The sequence below is a fragment of the Gossypium arboreum genome, chromosome 12 (genome assembly GCF_025698485.1).
Source record: "Gossypium arboreum isolate Shixiya-1 chromosome 12, ASM2569848v2, whole genome shotgun sequence".
Lineage (NCBI taxonomy): Eukaryota > Viridiplantae > Streptophyta > Magnoliopsida > Malvales > Malvaceae > Gossypium > Gossypium arboreum.
Window position 1 is genome coordinate 113,685,653 of NC_069081.1, and position 20,470 is coordinate 113,706,122.

Below are 20,470 nucleotides of genomic sequence, written 5' to 3' on the forward strand. Positions count from 1 at the left end.
GCAGCAGCTAGTTTCACTGTTTTTGTTTATTTTTGGTCCAATTGTAACTTGTTCAAGCTGATATGTAACTTGTAACTTGTTATTAAAGTAGGTAGGATTAGTTTTGATTTGAATTTTGATGTAATGGTTGGTATGTCAGCTTATTTTTGTATGTAATTCAAAGATTATATTTGTTATGCATTAGTGGGAGCAGTTACATCATGAGGTAACTGTCCAATTTTATGTAACTTATATTTTCAAATTATCAATGGAAAATGGTTGTTGTCCGGTTATCTTCTCATTCAAACTCTCTCCATTTTTTATTTTTGCTTCAGTTCTTTTTGTTTTTGCTTTTGTTTTAGCTTTGTTTTGCTGCCCTTGTTCCAACACTATTTCACCATTGTAACACTTGATTTTTCAAATGAACAAAATGAAAGTTCTTGATTAGATGCAAAAGCCCAAACCAGCTTTTATTATCTCCCCTAAGGGGCGTAGCTAGGGCAATAGCTAGGGGAGTGATAGGTGCCTAACCCCGGAAAAATTTTTATTTTGACATTTAAAAATTTTAAAAATAAAACTACACTTTGGTCCTTCCTAAAAATGATCAAAGTTTAATTTAATCCTTAAAAGATGTAGACAATTAAAACGTTCGTAAAAATTACAATTTAATTTCAGTCCTTTTAAAAAATTTTCTAGCTTCACCCTACTCACCTTCATGGTATATTGTTACTTAACACTATCGGATCATAACAATCCATTTCCTTAAAAATGTTAACAAGGACAAAGAGCTGATAAAGTGAACTAAGATCTTGAACTAGATCTTCATTTGATTCAACAGATGTTTCCCATCAAGCTTGCCGCTCAGCTTCAAGTTCAGGAAGTCCTCAACTGGTATAGTCTTATATAGTGCTTTGTCGGTCTTAACAAGATCTGGCAAAGGGCCAATCTTAGCATTCTTGTTTTCATAGTGAAGTGCTGCAATTGACAGCCGCTCTCTCTCCGGATTAACCACTGCTCTATGTTCTATGCTTTTATATTCTCCATTGCTCATAATATGCATGTACATCTTTTCGATTAGTGGCACTTTACATATTCAATCAGTCAAGTGATGGAGTTTCAAGTACTGTTATGCTTATGTTACCTCCACCATGTCTCCAATATTGATGATAAATGCTGTAGGGATGGATTTAATAGGCACCCATTTCTCATTTCTCTTGATTTGTAATCCTTCAACTTCATTCACTTGGCGCAAGAGCGTTAAGCCTGTAGAGTCTGAGTGTGTTGGTGTTTTTTGTACCGAGAGATCAGAACAAAGATAAGCAAAGAGAACACTTAGCAGATAGAATGAACTGCTTGTATATTCATCATCTTTTTCATTCCAAAAATTTACAATATATAAGTGAAATGGTTACAAGTTATCAACTAATTCTACCAAAACATTTTGGAAAAGTAAAAATAAAACTTGTACACAAACTAATTTGTCAAACCAGTATCTAAAAACATCATTTTAATACTAACTCTGCTTGTTTCAACAAGTCAACTTTAACTAACAGATTAAACAAAAACATCAATTCCAGCATATGCGAATCTTGTTCGCACTTCATTTGGGGGTTTGTCAAAACCCTTGGCAGCTCACACTTCAATGAGCTTGTAGCTTTGTTTGAGCTCGTAACTTCAAATAAGCTCGTATCTTTGTGATTTGAATTCGTCATTGCATGAATTACCACTTCGCAATAGAGTATAGTGATGTATCATATACTTTGTTTGTCGTTTATTTTACCCATTTGACCTAAAAATAATATTTACAAAAATGACCCTGGTTCAAAAATATTAACCCAAATGACTTGAAATGAATAGTAAAATTGGACTATGGGAACTAGATGGCCAGCACCACTATTTTTTTCTATTAAAAAAATAATTTTTAGGGTTTTGGACACTAGATGGCCGACACCGATATATTTTTTTCTCAAAAAAAGAAAATTTTTGGGGTGCTGGCACATTAATGACCGGCACCCCTTTATCTAATTAAAAAATATTTTTTTTAGAAGGCTGTGGTGCCGACCAACAAATGGCCAAAATCACCCAACAAAAAAGATTAAGAATATTGCAACATAACCCTCCTTGTTTTCTCATATTTTTTATTTCTCAAGTTTAATTACATATTTTATACTTTAAAACAATATTGAACTACTTATCATGTTTTTTAATTATTATTGCATCACTCACATTATTATTAAATTTAAAATTAACTTAAAATATATCGAACTACATATTTTATAAATATATTACTCGTTATTTTTAAAATAAAAAATAATTTAACAATATTTATTTGAATATGAAAATCATTCAAACAGATTCTAATTTTATCAAAAACCATATAATTTAACTGTGCATATTAAATTTAAATTAATTTTAAATTAACTACTTTTGATTTGAAAATTAACTAGTTTAGTATCAATTATCGTCATTTTGGATACTACATTTAGCATTTTAATATATTTTCACAATTATAAAATTTAATATTAAAATTAATAAATAGTTTTAAAATACTTTCGTTTGAAGTTCTTAAATAATATATTAAAATAAGATAACTTTAATAACTTTTTATCAAAATCACATCCAAAAATTATCATTACATTTAAAATAAATATAATTTTTAGGCTTAATTTATTATTTATACTTGAGTTTAACAACAATCAAGTTACATTTAACAAAATAAAAAACAAAAATTTTAAAAAAATCATGAAATTTCAAATATGATGAGAAAATTCAATCATGAAAATTTTAAATTTTATAAAATATGTAGTTCAATATAATTTAAATTAATTATGTGAGTGATGCAATAATAATTGAAAAACATGATAAGTAGTTCAATATTGTTTTAAAATATAAAATATAATTAAACTTGAAAAATAAAAAGATAGGAAAACAAAGAGGGGTTATATTACAATATTGTAACACCCCTAACCTTTATCCATCGCCAGTACAGGATTACGGAATATTATTAGACTTTTCAGATCAAATACGAACATTTCATATCATTTAACATTCATATCAGAAACTATCACTTTATTCTTTTCAAGTATAATTTGTGCTTGAGTACGGGTTAAATCATTGTCAAACAAAAAGTCATTAAATCACAATTTTTTAATCAATCTTTTACTTTTAGAACGAAGTTTCCATCTTCATTCTCTCTTAAAGAATAATTGGGTGGTGTGGGTTGTTGATTTCGCTACTGACAGTGAGGCGGTTGTGTAGCGGTGGCAAGCTGTCCTAGGTGTCAAGAAGACTTTTTTGTGGAAAGTCATGGTTATTCTTGTCATTCATGTCACTATTTTGACGTGATAGATCTCTGAATCAGGTATCAAGTTTGTTGGTTTTATCTTGATTTTTTTGTTTGTTTTATTTGTTTTCGTTTTCTTTAGCATGATTCTACACGTCTTTTATGCAAAAACTAGGTATAATTTGCATGGATTAGTTTTAATGTCTCTCTTTATCTTCTATTGGTTATTTTTTATAGATTTTCTTGCCTTTTAAGGGGGCTTATTTTGCTTTTCTTTGAGTCTTTGGGATTAGATTTTTTTTAGGTTTTCTTTTATCAAACTTCAGTTTTAGTTTTGTTAGTTGTTTTAATTACCGTCGATCAGTTCTATCTTCTTACTCTTCTGTTATCCTGGTTTTCATTGTTATCTTGCTGAGTTGCCACTATCTGGGCATTGTGGAGTGGGCGTGTTTTTTCGAGTGACTCTTTGCTCCCTTATCTTGGTAATCCTGGAAGAAAATATTAGTTTTTGGTTGGCAAATCTTAACTTTTCAGAGGAGGAAGTAAAGAAGGTGGTCAGTCTGAAGAAAGACAGTAACAATACAAAAGGTTATGAAGATTGGGCCATTGGTAAATTGATGACAGAGGAGAAAGTGAACAGGGAAGCAATGCATTGAGTCTTTAAATCGCTATGGTACACAAAAGAAGATGTAAATTTTGTATCCCTCAAAGAAGAAGTTATATTGGTGAAATTTTGCAATGAAGAAGATAGAAAGAGAATTCTAAACCTTTCTCCATGGTTGTTTGACCAATGCTTATTTACATTGGTTCCCTATATTAAAGACAAAACAATGGAGGAGTATGAGTATAATCTTTCACCTTTCTGGGTTAGAATCTCAAATATACCAATGGAATACATGGACAGGAAGATGGCACTAGAGGTTGGAAATGCAATAGGGAAAGTTTTAGCTATACATTGGCGAGACAGAGACGGCAGATGGACATATTACATGCGAATTAGAATCATCATAGATACAAAAAAACCGCTGCGAAGGGTTGTGTATTATATGGTTCAGGAAGGGGAGTTAGTTTGTGTGATTCAATACGAGAGATTGCCAAGAGTGTTGAGTTTTTCACACAGGATGAATAACAAATCTATTTTACCCGGGTAAAGTATGAACAACTTGTTGAAACTGGAGCAACAAAGTATTATACCTGGGTAAAGTATGTGTTAAGTTTCGATCAAATGATCAAGAACAAAACAAAGAAATTTTGTGTTTGAAAGCTCAAAACAGAACCAAAAACGGATGAACAAAGATGAGAGAACAAGTTGGCTATGCTTGTTACTTCACTCATAAAAAAAATGATACATAAGAAGATGGGTTACATAGAAAGAAAACAAAGCTTGCTTGTGCAAGTATCTAAGCTGTAAAATCAGCATAATGACCTCTAAAAATGACTGCTAAATCAGCTAAGAACATAATTAATCTTAGCTGGACATTACATAAAAAGATAACAAACAAATTAACAAAAGTCAACTATTACAAAAGTGGTTCTTCAACCAGATTACACCATGGACATTTCAATGCCTCAGCTGGACTACTTGGTCACTTGCATGCTCGTGCATGATTGCATGGTAGCATGCATGTTGCTGCTGTAGTTGCCACCTTTGAACAAAGAGTCTGTTATATTTGTGGCCAGATAGGTCACACGACACAAAAAATTGAGAAGAAGATGATTGAAAATGAAAGTCAGAACAATATATTCCAATATGGTAATTGGTTAAGAGTTCCTGTAGGAGTTACAAACCAAAACAATGGGCTGTGGAGGAATGGCATAGAAATGATTAAAGGGGATAAAGGGGAAACTAGTTTGCAATACAGAAATACCAGTGAGGTTTTCGAGTTGAAGGCATTAAAGATCAAGAGGATACGATACTTGTTAAGGATACGGATGATGAATCAGAAACAAGTACACCACTTATAAAAAGGGTAATAAAAATTGGACGTAAATCTACAGGAAAAATAAAGTCAAAAAGAAAGAGATCTAGAGGAAACTACGGGGAGTTATTTGAAGAAAGTCCTAATAGATTAGTCCATAAAAAGCTAATGAATGGATCAACACCTTTGAAGGCGGTGGCTGGTGAACAGCCCCGCCAGGACCAATGAAGTACCTCTGTTGGAATTGCCGTGGGTTAAGGTCACCTGCGACAATTCGAGAACTTAAACAATTGTTAATTGCTAACAACCTTGATATTATTTTTTTATGTGAAACTAAAATGAATGTTATTGACTTTCAAAGGGTTCAAAATAGATGCAGGATGCAAAATGGGTTAGTGGTGAGTTTAGAAAAGAGGAGTGGGGGTCTCGTGTTGATGTGGAAGGACGAAATGAATGTAACTATTCAAAGCTATTCTAAGCATCATATTAACTCTTTAGTAAAGATGGGAAGAAATAGTAATATACGGGTTACTGGTTATTATGGTCATGCTAATCCTAGTGAAAGGAATAGCTCTTGGGATATTCTTAAAAGTGTTGGTGCTGCTGTCAATGAAGAGTGGGTTGTGGGCAGCGATTTTAATGCAGTGTTGAATGATGCAGAGAAGGATAGTGGGCGACGAATTGTGAGGGCTCAAATGAATGACTTCCGTGATATTTTAGATGACTTGGCTCTTGTGGATATTAAGCAGGATCGAGGATGGTTCACGTGGATTAATAACAGTGAAGGGGATAGGTTGTTCAAGGAGAGACTTGACAGGTCCATTACGTCTGTTTCTATGGCTGAGAAATTTCCTTTCATTGCACCTAGTGTCATTAGGCAATCTCAGTCTGATCATGATGCCATTTTGTTGGACTTGTATAGTCGCAAGCCTAAAGGTCACCCCCACGATAACAAAATACGATTTCGATATGAAGAGTGCTGGGCGGTGGAGGAGGATGTCAAGAGCATTATTAATAAGGCTTGGGAAAAAGATGGAAGTAACTATGGGAATTAATTGGAAAATGTGCGTGACTTGTTTGGTAATTGGCAAAGAAATAAATACTGCAGGATGAAGAAAGACATGTGCAATTTGAAGAATAATATTAATAGCATAATCGACTCGCCAAATTATGGTGACAATGTAAAGAGATTAAGGGAGTCTCAGTGTAAATTGGATTACCTGCATGCTAGGGAGGAGAGGTACTGGGCTCAACGATCGAGGGTTCAATGGCTAAAGGAAGGTGATGGAAATACTAAATATTTCTATGCTAAAGCAACAGGTCGACTAAAGAAGAATAGCATTAAGAGGATTAAAGATGAGATTGGAAACTGGGTCACAGATAGTAAGGAAATTTGTAATACTGCTAAAAAAAAAAATTAGAACTTATTCCAGTTCAATGGTAATGATATCACCCAGTATGATTTGAGCTTTATAAGTGAGAGTATCTCTAGGGAGAAGAATGATTGGCTCACAAGGGAGTATAATGAGAATGAATTTAACCAAACTATCAAACAGATGGACCCTAGAAAAGCTCCTGGAATAGATGGCCTATCGGGGAACTTCTACAAGCAGCACTGGGACATTGTGGGCAAGGATACAATGCGATTTTGCTTGGATGTTCTTAATGGAGAGGGAAATATATCATCTTTAAATGAAATTATTATTATTTTAATCCCTAAAATTAAGGATCCCTGTAATTTCACTAATTTTCGTCCAATAAGTTTGTGCAGGCATATATACAAAATTCTTGCTAAGGTGCTGGAAAATCGATTGAAAGTATTCCTAATCGATTGCATTAGCCAAAATCAAAGCACTTTTGTCCTGGGTAGGATGATTCATGATAATATCGTTATAGCGCATGAACTCATTCATGATAATACTCTAGAACATCATATTTTTGTGTGCTAATTACATGTTTATTTTGAGTATGTCCTACTAATTTGGGCTATTTTATGGTTCTTTGTCTTGTAGGGACTTAATTGAAGATAAAAGGAAATTTGGGGCAAAAAGTGTGAAATTAAAGATAAATTGGGCCAGCATGCGAAGTAGGAGAGAAATGGTGCCGAAAATACAAAGTATGGAAGACTTTTTGGGTAAAAATACAAAAAAAGAGATTTTATAGCACAAGACTCTATTTTAATTTCAATTATATTAGGATAATTATTAAGGATTTTTATTTAGATTAATTTTAGGATTTATTTTTATTTATCTTTAATTATATTTATTTATTTGTATTTATCTTTTAGAATTTAATTAGGAATAGGCTAGGTTTCTTAGTACTATAAATAGGGGATGAAGTGACACAAATTTGTCGATCTTCTTTCTGTAAACACTCCCTCTCCCAAAAACTCTGTCTTTTGTTCTCTCCATATTTTCTTCAATAAAAATCTCATTTCTATTATATTTATTTCTTTCCCAAAAATCATGAGCCACTAAACCAATCTAGCCGAAGGTTGTCGAAATTCCCCAAAAAGGTTCATGAGGCTTAGAATTTGTGCTTAGCCTTCTCAACAAGGTATTCATCGCTTCTCCACATTACGGGGTTGACACTTCCGTCCATGTCCCTTAATAGGTGATCTTTTCAACTTGTGCAATGAACGGCCGCTTTGTACATTTTGGGAAGGTTGCACAGTCGGTTCGTTGGCTTTCTGTGTCAGAGGTCGGCAAATCCAAGAGAAAAAACGGCATGGTATTCGCTGTTGGGAAGTGATGATCTAGCAGAAGATAGTCCCACAAAAGCGATTATTGGCTAGAGTCAGGTTCTGCCAAATCTTAAGTCTAAATTCTTAGAGCTGTGATAAACAGTAAATTATACATATTTTTACCCCATATTTAATGCATTTTATGGATGATTTCTCATTAGAATTGGTGAATTCGATGCTCCTAATGCTTTAATTTCATGTTTTATACTTAGGAGAGCATATGAGAGCGAAAGGAACGAGAAACGGGCCAAAAATGGAGAAAATGGGCCAAAGTACGAAATCAACACGGCCTGGACCTCCTCACACGAGCAGACCATACGGCCGTGTCAATTTGGCAGGTTCAAGCACGGCCTTAAGTAATCGAACACGGGCGTGTCCCTACCTAGCCCAAGTTGAGTCCAATTCAGAAAAGGCTAATTTTGAAGGCTTTTAGGCATTCCAAAGCCTATAAATACACCCTAAATGAGGAAGAAAAGGAGGGGGAGAAGGGGGAATAAGGAATTACTCTAAGAAATCTGATTGATCCATCTCAAAAGCCGGATTCATCATCAAGACTAAAGATCTCTCCTCAATTTCCCTTCAAGAGTTTTGGGTTTTCTTTATGTTTTGTATTCTTTATTCTTCTGAGATGTTTTCTTGTTTAGTTATGAACTAAAACCCCTAAATACCTAAGGGGAATGAAACCTAAGACGAATCTTGTTATTGTTTTCTGAATCGTAAGATAAATATTTAACTTGTTCTTAATTATGTGTTCTTAATTCTTGTTTTGATATCCCAGGATACTGATTCAAGACATGCTCTTATTCAGAGGAGGAATAGACCCTGTCTAAGAGTACATTTTTCATAATTAAGCGGAGTTGATTGCGCGCCTAGACATAGGGTGACAAGATTTTACCGGATTAGGGTGAAACCTAATAAGGGGATCCATAGATTGAGTTAATGCAACCCTAGAGTGTTAATTAGAGAAAAGTCTCGATCATTCAATCTAGGGATTAGACGTTATTAGTCTGGAATAGGAATAATAACATAACTTAGGGATCTCTACGGAACAAGTTGAATGAATAAATCATTCGATTCAGAGCCAGAATAACAAGTAAAGTCTAAGTGGATTTTTCCTTAGGTATTGTCTTAAATCAATCGATTTTTCCCAAAAGCAGTTCCCCAATTCTTTTCTCTGTGCGTTCTTAGTTTAGATAATTAGTTAATTAAAAAAAATTCTTTATTCTTAGGCTAGATAATAAAAAGACAGTCATTACTAGTACTTTTAGTTCCTTTGGGTTCGACAATCCGGTCTTGCTAAAACTATACTACTGTTCGATAGGTACACTTGCCTACATCACAATAATAGTTAGTTTAAGAACGAGTAATTATAAATATTTAAAACCTATCACAAAATCACGTGATCACGTTTTTGGCGCCGCTGCCAGGGAACTAAGATATTAGGAACGCTTAATTTTTATTACTTTAGCAATCTATTTTTCGTGAAATTTAATTTAATTTTATTATTATTATTTATTAACCTACTTTTTCTTTCTCTTGGCAAGTTTTTATAGTTTATGACTGGAAGAAACCCGTTAGGACCATTACTTTTTGACGAAGAAATCGATCGTACAGTTCGTAGAAACCAAAGAGAAATAAGGTGAAGCTTAAGATACACGGAGAACGAGCAAGAAGACGATACTTAACCCCCAACCGAAGAGATGGCTGAAAACCAAGGCAATCAGTTACCTCCTGCAATTGCGGTTAATCAAAATCCTACTCCATGCACTATGTATGATTATGCTAAACCTTCTTTAATAGGAATTGAATCTAGCATAGTTGGACCTGCTGTAGTTGCAAATAATTTTGAATTAAAACCTAACACTATTCAAATGATACAGCAATTTGTTCAGTTTGATGGTTTGCAGGATGAGGATCCCAACACTCATTTAGCGAACTTCTTAGAACTATGCGATACATTTAAAATTAATGGCATTTTTTATAATGCCATATGTCTTTGGTTGTTTCCTTTTTCATTGAGGAACAAAGCTAAACAGTGGTTAAACTCGTTACCATGAGGGTCAATTACTATTTGGGAACAAATGACCGAAAAATTTTTACTAAAATATTTTTCGTCGGCTAAAACGACTAAATTACGTAACGATATCTCTTCTTTTGTGCAGATGGATTTAAAAATACTTTACAATGCATGGGAGAGATACAATGACCTTCTGAGAAGGTGCCCTCACCATAAGTTACCGCTTTGGCTCCAAGTACAAACATTTCACAATGGTCTGAATCCTTCGACTCGGCAAATGGTTGACGCAGCTGCTGGTGGAACCATCAACAATAAAACACCGGAAGATGCCTATGAGTTTATAGAGGAGATGTCACTAAATAACTATCAGTGGCAAGTCATGAAGACAAAGCCAACAAAAATAGTCGGTGTTTATAACGTCGATTCGGTCACCATGCTGTCAAATCAGGTAGAACTCTTGAATAAAAAGATTGATGGTTTTCTTTGTTCTTCACAGGTTCACCCAGTAATATAGTACGAAGCAAGTAGTAGTGGAACAAACCATTCGGAATACCAACCTTATGGCCACAACATGGATAACGAGCAATTAAACTACATGGGTAATAATCTCAAACTCAAAACAGTCCATATAGTAACACTTATAATGCAGGTTGGAGGAACCAACCCAATTTTTCGTGGGGCAGTCAAGGAAATCAAAGACCACAACATCCTCCGAGCTACCAACAACCACCCTACCAACAGGAAAAGAAGCCAAACCTTGAAAAAATGCTCTTAAAGTTTATATCAGTGTCAGAAATCCGTTTTCAAAACACCGAGACAACACTTAAAAATCAACAAGCGTCGATCCAAGGGCTCAAAACTCAGATAGGCTAGCTATCCAAACTGATCTCGGAAAGACCATTAGGAAGTTTACTTAGTAACACCAAATCAAAAGAGCATGTCAAAGCAGTTACACTAAGGAGTGGGAAAGTGTTAGCGGAATTTGAAAAAAAGTTAGCACAAGAAACCATGGAAAGCGAAAGCAGAGAAGAAAAACCCAAAAATAGTAACAAACCAGTGCCGGAGGAATATAAACCAGCAGTTCCATATCCAGCAAAATTGAAAAAAGATTGCATTGATGCACAATTCGGTAAGTTTCTTGAAATTTTTAAGCAATTACATATCAACTTACCTTTTGTTGAAGCCATCTCATAGATGCCTACATACGCAAAATCTTTTAAGGAGCTTCTAACAAATAAAAGAAAGTTTGAGGACTTACCTACAGTAGAACTCAACGAGGAGTGCTTAGCCATACTCCAAAACAAGTTGCCGACCAAACTGAAAGATCCAGGAAGTTTTACTATCCCTTGCTTAATTGGTAGTCTGAATGTTGAAAAAGCACTGGCTGATTTAGGCGCTAGCATTAATTTGATGCCATATAAAATGTTCAAACAACTTGGTCTTGGGGAACCTAAACCTACTAGGATAAGTATTCAATTAGCCGATAGATCCGTTAAATCTTCTAGGGGTATTATAGAAGACGTACTCGTAAAAATAGATAAATACATATTCCCTGTTGATTTTGTTGTGCTTGACATGGATGAAGATGTGGAAGTACCCTTAATTTTAGGGCTCCCATTTCTAGTCACTACTAGGGCTGTAATCAATGTGGGTGATGGTAAATTGGTACTTAGAGTAGGTGACGAGGAGATTATCTATAAAATTTATGATGCTATAAGATTCTCTAGGCAACAGGATGATTCATGTTATTTTATTGACTCTGTTGATCATATTACTCAAGACTTTTTTCAGAAAATTGTACAGAAGGAGACGACGGAACCTTATCCAGCTCAAGGCGAGGAAACAGGTGAGGAACCTAATGACCATTCATCAAGACAAGTAGAATATGAGGGCATTAAGATAAACGATAAACTTAAGCAAAAACCCGCTATTGATGAGCCTCCCAAATTGGAACTTAAACAATTACCAAACCACTTAGAATACGCATTCCTCGGAAATAATTCTACATTACCAGTTATTATTGCTTCTAACTTGCAACCCAAGGAGAAAGAGAAATTAATCCAAGTATTAAAAGAACATAAAAAGGCCATAGCTTGGAAAATATCTGACATTAAAGGAATTAGCCCTTCTTTTTGCACCCACAAAATTTTGATGGAAGATGAATACAAACCGTGTGTACAAGCTCAAAGACGTCTGAACCCCAACATGAAGGAAGTTGTAAAAGCTGAGGTAATTTAACTTCTAGATGTTGGAATTATTTATCCTATTTCTGATAGTTCTTGGGTAAGTCCCGTGCAGGTTGTCCCCAAGAAAGGAGGCATGTCGGTTGTGACCAACGAGAAGAATGAATTAATCCCAACAAGAACAGTCACAGTGTGGAGAGTTTGCATAGACTACAGGAAACTGAATGATGCCACAAGAAAAGATCACTTCCCCTTGCCATTCATCGACCAAATGTTGGAAAGATTATCCGGACACATGTATTACTGCTTTCTAGACAGACTCTCTGGTTACTTTCAAATCCCAATAGCTCCTGAAGATCAAGAAAAGACGACATTCACATGCCCATATGGTACGTTCGCTTATCGTAGAATGCCTTTTGGATTATGTAATAATCCTGCCACTTTTCAGCGCTGTATGATGGCCATATTCGACGAACTCGTGGAAGATATCATGGAAGTATTTATGGATGATTTTTCGGTATTCGGTAACTCTTTCCATCTCTGCCTTAAAAATTTCAAACGAGTTTTAATAAGACGTGAGGAAACAAACCTTGTGCTTAACTGGGAGAAATGTCACTTCATGGTTCAAGAAGGTATTGTATTAGGGCATAAAATTTCTAGTAAAAGGATTGAGGTGGATAAATCTAAAATAGAAACAATCAAAAAATTACCACCTCCTAGTTCGGTTAAGGCTATTAGAAGCTTTTTAGGACATGCTGGTTTTTATAGAAGATTTATTAAGGATTTTTCTAAAATAGCTAAGCCTTTGACTAAACTGCTAGAAAAAGATATACCTTTTAACTTCGATCAGGAATGTTTAGAAGCATTTAATACTTTAAAGGATAAATTAATTAATGCTCCAATCATATTTGCACCTGATTGGAACTTGCCATTTGAACTAATGTGTGATGCGAGTGACTTTGCAGTAGGTGCAGTATTGGGACAGCGAAGAGATAAGCATTTTCAACCTATCTATTACGCCAGCAAAACCTTAACTGCTGCACAAGAAAATTATACTACTACAGAAAAATAGTTGCTAGCTGTGGTTTTTGCATTTGATAAATTTCGATCATATCTCATATTGTCTAAAGTTGTTGTTTACACTAACCATTCTGCCCTTCACTACCTTTTAACTAAAACTGATGCAAAACCTCGACTCATTCGATGGATTCTCCTATTGCAGGAATTCGACTTGGAGATTTAGGATAAGAAAGGAGCTGAAAATCTCGCGACTGATCATCTGTCCAGGCTCGAGAAATCCAATACCAGAAAACTAGATGACATTGAAATAAATGATTCGTTCCCTGAAGAATACTTTTTTGCTATATCTAACTCCGAGGTACCTCGGTTTGCAGACATCGCGAATTTTTTAGCTGCTAACATTATCCCAAAAGAGTTAACACACCAGCAAAAGAAGCAATTCTTTAATGATGTGAAAAACTACTTTTGGGACGACTCATTTATGTTTCGCAGATGTGCAGATCAAGTCATTAGAAGATGCGTTACAAGATCAGAAACATCAAAAATATTGGAACATTGCCACTCAGGGCCAACCGGAGGACACTATAGTGGAACTAAGACCGTACACAAAATACTTGAATCAGGTTTTTATTGGCCTTCGTTATTCAAAGACGCTATCAGGTATGTTACTTCATGTAACAAATGCCAACGGACAGGTAACATATCTAAACATGATGAAATGCCTCAACACTATATGCTTTCATGTGAAATATTTGACATTTAGGGTATCGATTTCATGGGCCCATTCCCCAGTTCATTTGGGAATAAATACATCTTAGTAGCAGTTGACTACATGTCCAAATGGGTAAAAGCCCAAGCTCTACCTACTAATGATGCTAGAGTGCTAGTACGTTTCCTTAAAAAACTCTTCTCGAGATTCGAAACACCTAGAGCAAGTATCAGTGACAGGGGCACTCATTTTTGTAATACCCAATTTGAAAAAACCCTTAAGAAATACAGAGTTCATCATAGAACAGCCACCCCATACCATCCTCAAACTAATGGACAAGTTGAAGTAGCAAACCGAGAAATCAAACGAATCCTTGAAAAAATAGTAGAATCAAATAGAAAAGACTCAGCAATGAAAGTAGATGATGCCTTATGGGCTTACAGAACTACTTTTAAGAATCCTATAGGGACATCACCTTACAGACTTGTTTATGGAAAAAGTTGTCATCTACCATTTAAACTAGAGCATAAAGCTTTTTGGGCTATTAAATTTCTAAACCTAGATCCTGAACTTGCAGGAAAAAACAGGTTGATGCAGCTGAACGAGCTTGATAAATGGCGAGCCAATGCATACGAAAATTTACGCCTATACAATGAAGCAACAAAGCGGCACCATAACGTTCATTTAAAGAAACGAAAATAATTTGAAGTTGGAGATCTCGTCTTACTATACAACTCAAAACTCAAATTGTTTCCCAGGAAACTAAAATCACGATGGTCAGGACCCTTCGTAATTCAATCTGTTCTTCCATATGGCACAATAGAGGTAAGTCACCCATCATACGGGACTTTCAAAGTAAATGGACACCGTCTCAAACTTTATAATAGTGAGAATTTTAAAGTCGATGGAGAGGAGCTACAACTCCACAAACCACCCTGAATAAACTAACAAGGTAACAGTCGAGCTTAGACTATAAACAAGCACTTCTCGGGAGGCAACCCAAATACTAACAGTGTAAATTATTTAAATTTCAAGTTTTAAACATTTAGGTCACTAACAGAGTACTTGAAGCACAGGTTCCTAACTTCACATAGCCTAGCAGACGGCCGTGCTTAAGGCCATGTAACCAACACAGATGGAAACATGGTCGTGCAATATGGCATGCAGAAACAGGGTAAAAGATTTCCCCAAACACAGGCTACAATAAAATGCCACGGCTGTGCGATATGGCCGTGGTCAAATCTGCCAAATAAACACAGGCGTGCGACACGCCCGTGTCTAGCACCCGTGGACAACACTATCGAAATACCACGAACGTGTGAGGAGCTACACGACTGTGGGAGAAGCAAACCACATCACACACGGTCGTGTAACATAATCACATAGCCATACGGCCTATGCACACGGGCGTGCCAGAAGGCCGTGTGACGACATCTTAATTTACGACAAACACGACCGAGCCACGACACACAAGGACTTGTGCACCGGCCATGCCATTTGAAGAATTAGAATAATCCTTTTATTTTCCTCCCATTAAGTTTTTAAGATTCATTTCTTTCCCTTTTAAACACGGCTTATCTTTGTGACTACTATCAGATTATTCCCTTCACTCTCTTTTTATCATTCAGAATCATGCTTGACATCCAGATTTATTTCCAATACTCGATCTCACTAATCCAAGAATAAGATCCATTCTTAATACAGGAAGTTCTACTTCTCCCCCTCTCTTATTCTTATACTTTAATATATATCTTTGTATATTGAGGGCAATGTACATCTTAAATGTAGGGGGCATTCATGTCATTATCAGAAAAATCCCTGAATAATCACCTTGCTCTCCTGAAAAACTCTCATATCATATTTAGGAAAAATTTTAATTGATTTCTGATTTGGATTGATATACCTTCAATTAAAACATAGAAATTTATGCATTGATTGTTTAAACTTTAAAACATTAGAGAATCAAGCATGATAAGTTAACTTTTAAGAATTTTAAATTATAGGTTGTTTCCCCAAGTCTAGGTATTACTTTGAATTGGAATTCACAAGTCTTAACATCAAAAACCTATAATTTTTTTTTGAGATTTTTGAGCCTTTTGAGCATCTGTTAATCCTTTCATGCTCACTTTTATTATTGCTTTGAGTGCGTCAGTATTGAACTGTTATTCCAGAACTTGCTTGATTATGCATGTCGAGACCTCACCATTTGATTTGATATATCAAAACGATTAAGGCACTTAGGATTAACCCACTCATGCTAGGAAAAGTCTACCTCCACGATTAACCCTTAGTAAACCCCTTTGAGCCTAACAAGTCATTCTTTGCATCAACCTCAATATTAACCCTTAACCCATTATTGTTGAAATCTCCTAAATTAATTTGATTCCTATTTTTGTTGAGATTTGATTTGAAAAAATTGCTTAGCTATGTCTTGTTTGTAATAAGTTAGTCTATGACTATTTAACTTGTTCTTAAAAAAAACTATGTATACATATCTATAATTTCATATTCTGAGAAGAAGCTCTATTGTACGCAAGTGAAGATTAAATCTTTCTCTAGTTAGGTAATTTTTCAATTCAATCTCAATTCTAACCCTTTCTTTCAGCTTGTGACCATACCCCCCTAACCAAGCCTCACTACAACCCTCTAAAGACCTTTTGATTGATATATCATCTTAAATTATAGTGGTGGAGATTTGATTTTCATGCAAGCCTATGGTAATGACTTTTCATTATTGACTATTGAGTGTTTTATTTATTGTCCTTAAACACCTCAAGTGATTTGAGTGAATCTTTAGTGAGGATGTGAAACTCTGTGATATTTTGAATCAATGGTAATTACTTAGATGCGGAGAGACACCTATGTTTGTATGATTAAATACTCAACTTGGAATGTTTGAAACTTTTATGTTCTTCTACTTGAATTCTCAATGTATGACTACCTATGGATTATTCTGAGATATTATCGATAGAAATTATAAGTTGAGAAGAATTTATTTTGATTATGAGTTGAGAATTTTGCTTGAGGACAAGCAAATGCTTAAGTGTGAGAGTATTTGATAAACCGTAAACTATACATATTTTTACCCCATATTTAATGCATTTTATGGATGATTTCTCATTAGAATTGGTGAATTCGATGCTCCTAATGCTTTAATTTCATGTTTTATACTTAAGAGAGCATAAGAGAGCGAAAGGAACGAGAAACGGGCCAAAAACAGAGAAAATGGGCCAAAGTACGAAATCAACACGGCCTGGACCTCCTCACACGAGTAGACCATACGGCCGTGTCAATTTGGCAGGTTCAAGCACGACCTTAAGTAATCGAACACAGACGTGTCCCTGCCAAGCCCAAGTTGAGTCCAATTCAGAAAATGCTAATTTTGAAGGCTTTTAGGTATTCCAAAGCCTATAAATACACCCTAAATGAAGAAGAAAAGGAGGGGGAGAAGGGAGAATAAGGATTTACTCCAAGAAAGCCGATTGATCCATCTCAGAAGCCGGATTCATCATCAAAACTGAAGATCTCTCCTCAATTTCCCTTCAGGAGTTTTGGGTTTTCTTTATGTTTTGTATTCTTTATTCTTCTGAGATGTTTTCTTGTTTAGTTATGAACTAAAACCTCTAAATACCTAAGGGGAATGAAACCTAATACGAATCTTGTTATTATTTTCTGAATCGTAAGATAAATATTTAACTTGTTCTTAATTATGTGTTCTTAATTCTTGTTTTGATATCCCAGGGTACTAATTCAAGATATGCTCTTATTCAGATTAGGAATAGACGTTGTCTAAGAGTACATTTGTCATAATTAAGCGGAGTTGATTGCGCGCCTAGACATAGGGTGACAAGATTTTGCCAGATTAGGGTGAAACCTAATAAGGGGATCCATAGATCGAGTTAATGCAACCCTAGAGTGTTAATTAGAGAAAAGTCTCGGTTATTCAATCTAGGGATTAGACGTTATTAGTCTTGAATAGGGATAATAACATAACTTAGGGATCTCTACGGAACAAGTTGAATGAATAAATCATCCAATTCGGAGCCAGAATAACAAGTAAAGTCTAGGTGGATTTTTCCTTAGGTATTGTCTTAAGTCAGTCGATTTTTCCCAAAAGCAATCCCCCAATTCTTTTCTCTGTGCGTTCTTAGTTTAGATAATTAGTTAATTAAAACAGAACTTCTTTATTCTTAGGCTAGATAATAAAAAGACAGTCATTACTAGTACTTTTAGTTCCTTTGGGTTCGACAATCCGGTCTTGCTAAAACTATACTACTGTTCGAGAGGTAAACTTGCCTACATCGCAATAATAGTTAGTTTAAGAACGAGTAATTATAAATATTTAAAACCTGTTACGAAATCATGCGATCAAGCTGGTGATCGTAGGCGTCCTCTTCCACTATAACTGGCTTATCCTGCTCGAGAAAGGTTACTTAAAAGCCAAGGATTGAACCCAAAGCGGATCGAGACAACTGGAGGCTAGAATCTCGCCACATAAGAAACTCTCTCTTTTTCCAAACTCTGTTTATTTTTATATTCTTCATTTTAATTTTCGCAATTTGTTTAGTCTCACAATTTCAATTCGACTTTAAATTCTTTTTTATTTTATTTCAAAATTCTTAATTTTTTTTTCAAGAACACAGGTTTTCTTGGCCAAGAAAATGTCCAGGACATTCGTACAATCCGATCCCTGAGGATTTGACCTACTTCCATTTTACTGTTATATTTACTATTTTACAGGGAATAGGATATTTTTGGTGCTCTCAACGACGCATCAAATTTTGGCACCGTTGCTAGGGATCGGTAATGTACTAATCTTGTTTTTTGTTTCTTATGACCAGATCTGGTCCAGGTGTTCTTGCATTTGATTCAGAGATTGAAAAGATTGCGAGAGCTAATCGCAAGGAAACAAAGCTAAGAAAAAAGTAGTCAGCATTGATTAGGACTCAAAGTAATCCACCGCCAGAAAACAGAATCGATGACGAAGCAGAGTCTAGGGTTAACAAAAACCCTACTCAAACTTTTGAAGGCGAAAAAGTAAAGGTCGATTCCCCAGAAGAAGTGCTTAACGCTAAGGTTAACGAAGACCCTAATTAGCACCTCAACCTATGGCTCAAACGATTCGGCAACTGGCCGAAGCTCCGGTAGAACAACCGCCATTGTGCATTGCGTATCCTACTATGGATACAGATTTTGAACTGAAGTCAGGTTTAATCCAGCTATTGCCAACTTTTCGTGGGTTGTTAAATGAAAATCCCCACAAGCACTTGAAAGAGTTCCATATGGTTTGCCTTAGTATGAAACCTCAAGGGGTAACTGAGGACCAAATCAAATTACGCGCTTTCCCTTTTTCCTTAGCAGATTCTGCTAGGGAATGGTTATTTTATTTACCTCCTGAATATGTAATGACCTGGGCTAATCTTTCTTGTTTGTTTCTCAATAGGTTTTTTCCAGCATCCCGTGAAGCTGAGTTAAGAAGAGAAATCATGGGAAAAAGGTAAAAAGACGCAGAGTCTCTGTACGACTATTGGGAGCAATTTAAAAAGTTGTGGGCAACTTGTGCAAGTTGCCCACAACACAGTATAACGGAACAGTCTTTACTCCAATACTTTTATGAAGGCCTGAAACTTATGGAGATGAATATGGTATAAGCCGCTAGTGGAGGAGCGTTGGTCAACATGACTCCACAACAAGCAAGAGACTTAATCTCCACAATGGCTACAAATACTCAACAGTTCTGAGCCAATCCTGAACCCCCTAGAAGGGTTCACTAGCTAAGTAATTCAAACTTAGAAGATAAAGTTGATAGACTTACTACTATTGTGAGTTCTCTTGTTGCAAAAAAAAGTCAAACCAGCCCGACTATGCGGAATATGTGCTACACCTGAACATACAACTTATGCATATCCCAGTTTGTATGATGATATTATGGCTCATTTAGATGTTTTGGCAAATTTTTTTGGGCCACCACAAAGGCGATACGACCCTTACGCTAATACGTAAAATCTTGGATGGAGAGACCACCCTAACTTAAGCTATGAAGCCAATCCACGATATAAACAGCCATACCAAAATCGAGCTCCACAACAGCCACGAGATTCAGGTAATTCTCTAGAAACTTTGGTCAATAAATTAGCAGCTAATATGCTTGATTTTCTACAGAAAACCGAGGCATCTATAAGAGAATTGACCACATCAATTGAGAAAATGAGTTCTCAAGGTAAGCTACCGTCACAAACAGAACCAAACCCGAGGCAAAACACAAATGCAGTGACATAGCGAAGTGGAAAGGTACTGGAACCAATTCCTGGCAGGAATCATGGCCAAGAAATCGCCTAGGAAAATCCTGAAAACGACAAACAAGTTCAAACGAAACCTCCGTACCGAAAGTCCAACCTCTATTCCGCATCGAAAAGGTAAGGAAGACAAAGAGATCCTTGAAACATTCAGAAATGTCGATATCAACATACCACTGTTGGATGCCATCAGACAGATTCTGCGGTATGCCAAGATCCTCAAGGAGCTCTGCACCAACAAACGAAAACTAAAAGGTAGTGAAAAGGTAAGTGTCGGTGAGAATGTTTTCGCAGTGCTACAGCGAAAAATGCCGACAAAAT

The 20,470-nt window shown here is 35.6% G+C and overlaps 1 protein-coding gene and 1 non-coding gene across 2 annotated transcripts in view; both read right to left on the reverse strand.

The window, feature by feature from the left end:
* Window positions 1-793: 793 nt before the first annotated feature.
* Window positions 794-20,470, reverse strand: part of LOC108477728 (S-norcoclaurine synthase 1-like) — a 40,103-nt gene continuing 20,426 nt past the window's right edge. The window contains exons 3-5 of the mRNA XM_053022994.1: window positions 4,348-4,394; window positions 1,121-1,260; window positions 794-1,045 (exon numbers count right to left, since the gene is read on the reverse strand). Coding sequence (XP_052878954.1) covers window positions 794-1,045; window positions 1,121-1,260; window positions 4,348-4,394 — 439 coding nt within the window. The remainder of the gene's footprint in view (window positions 1,046-1,120; window positions 1,261-4,347; window positions 4,395-20,470) is intronic.
* Window positions 10,054-10,160, reverse strand: LOC128285805 (small nucleolar RNA R71). The gene has a single exon (XR_008276353.1). It is a non-coding gene; the product is annotated as a small nucleolar RNA R71 (small nucleolar RNA).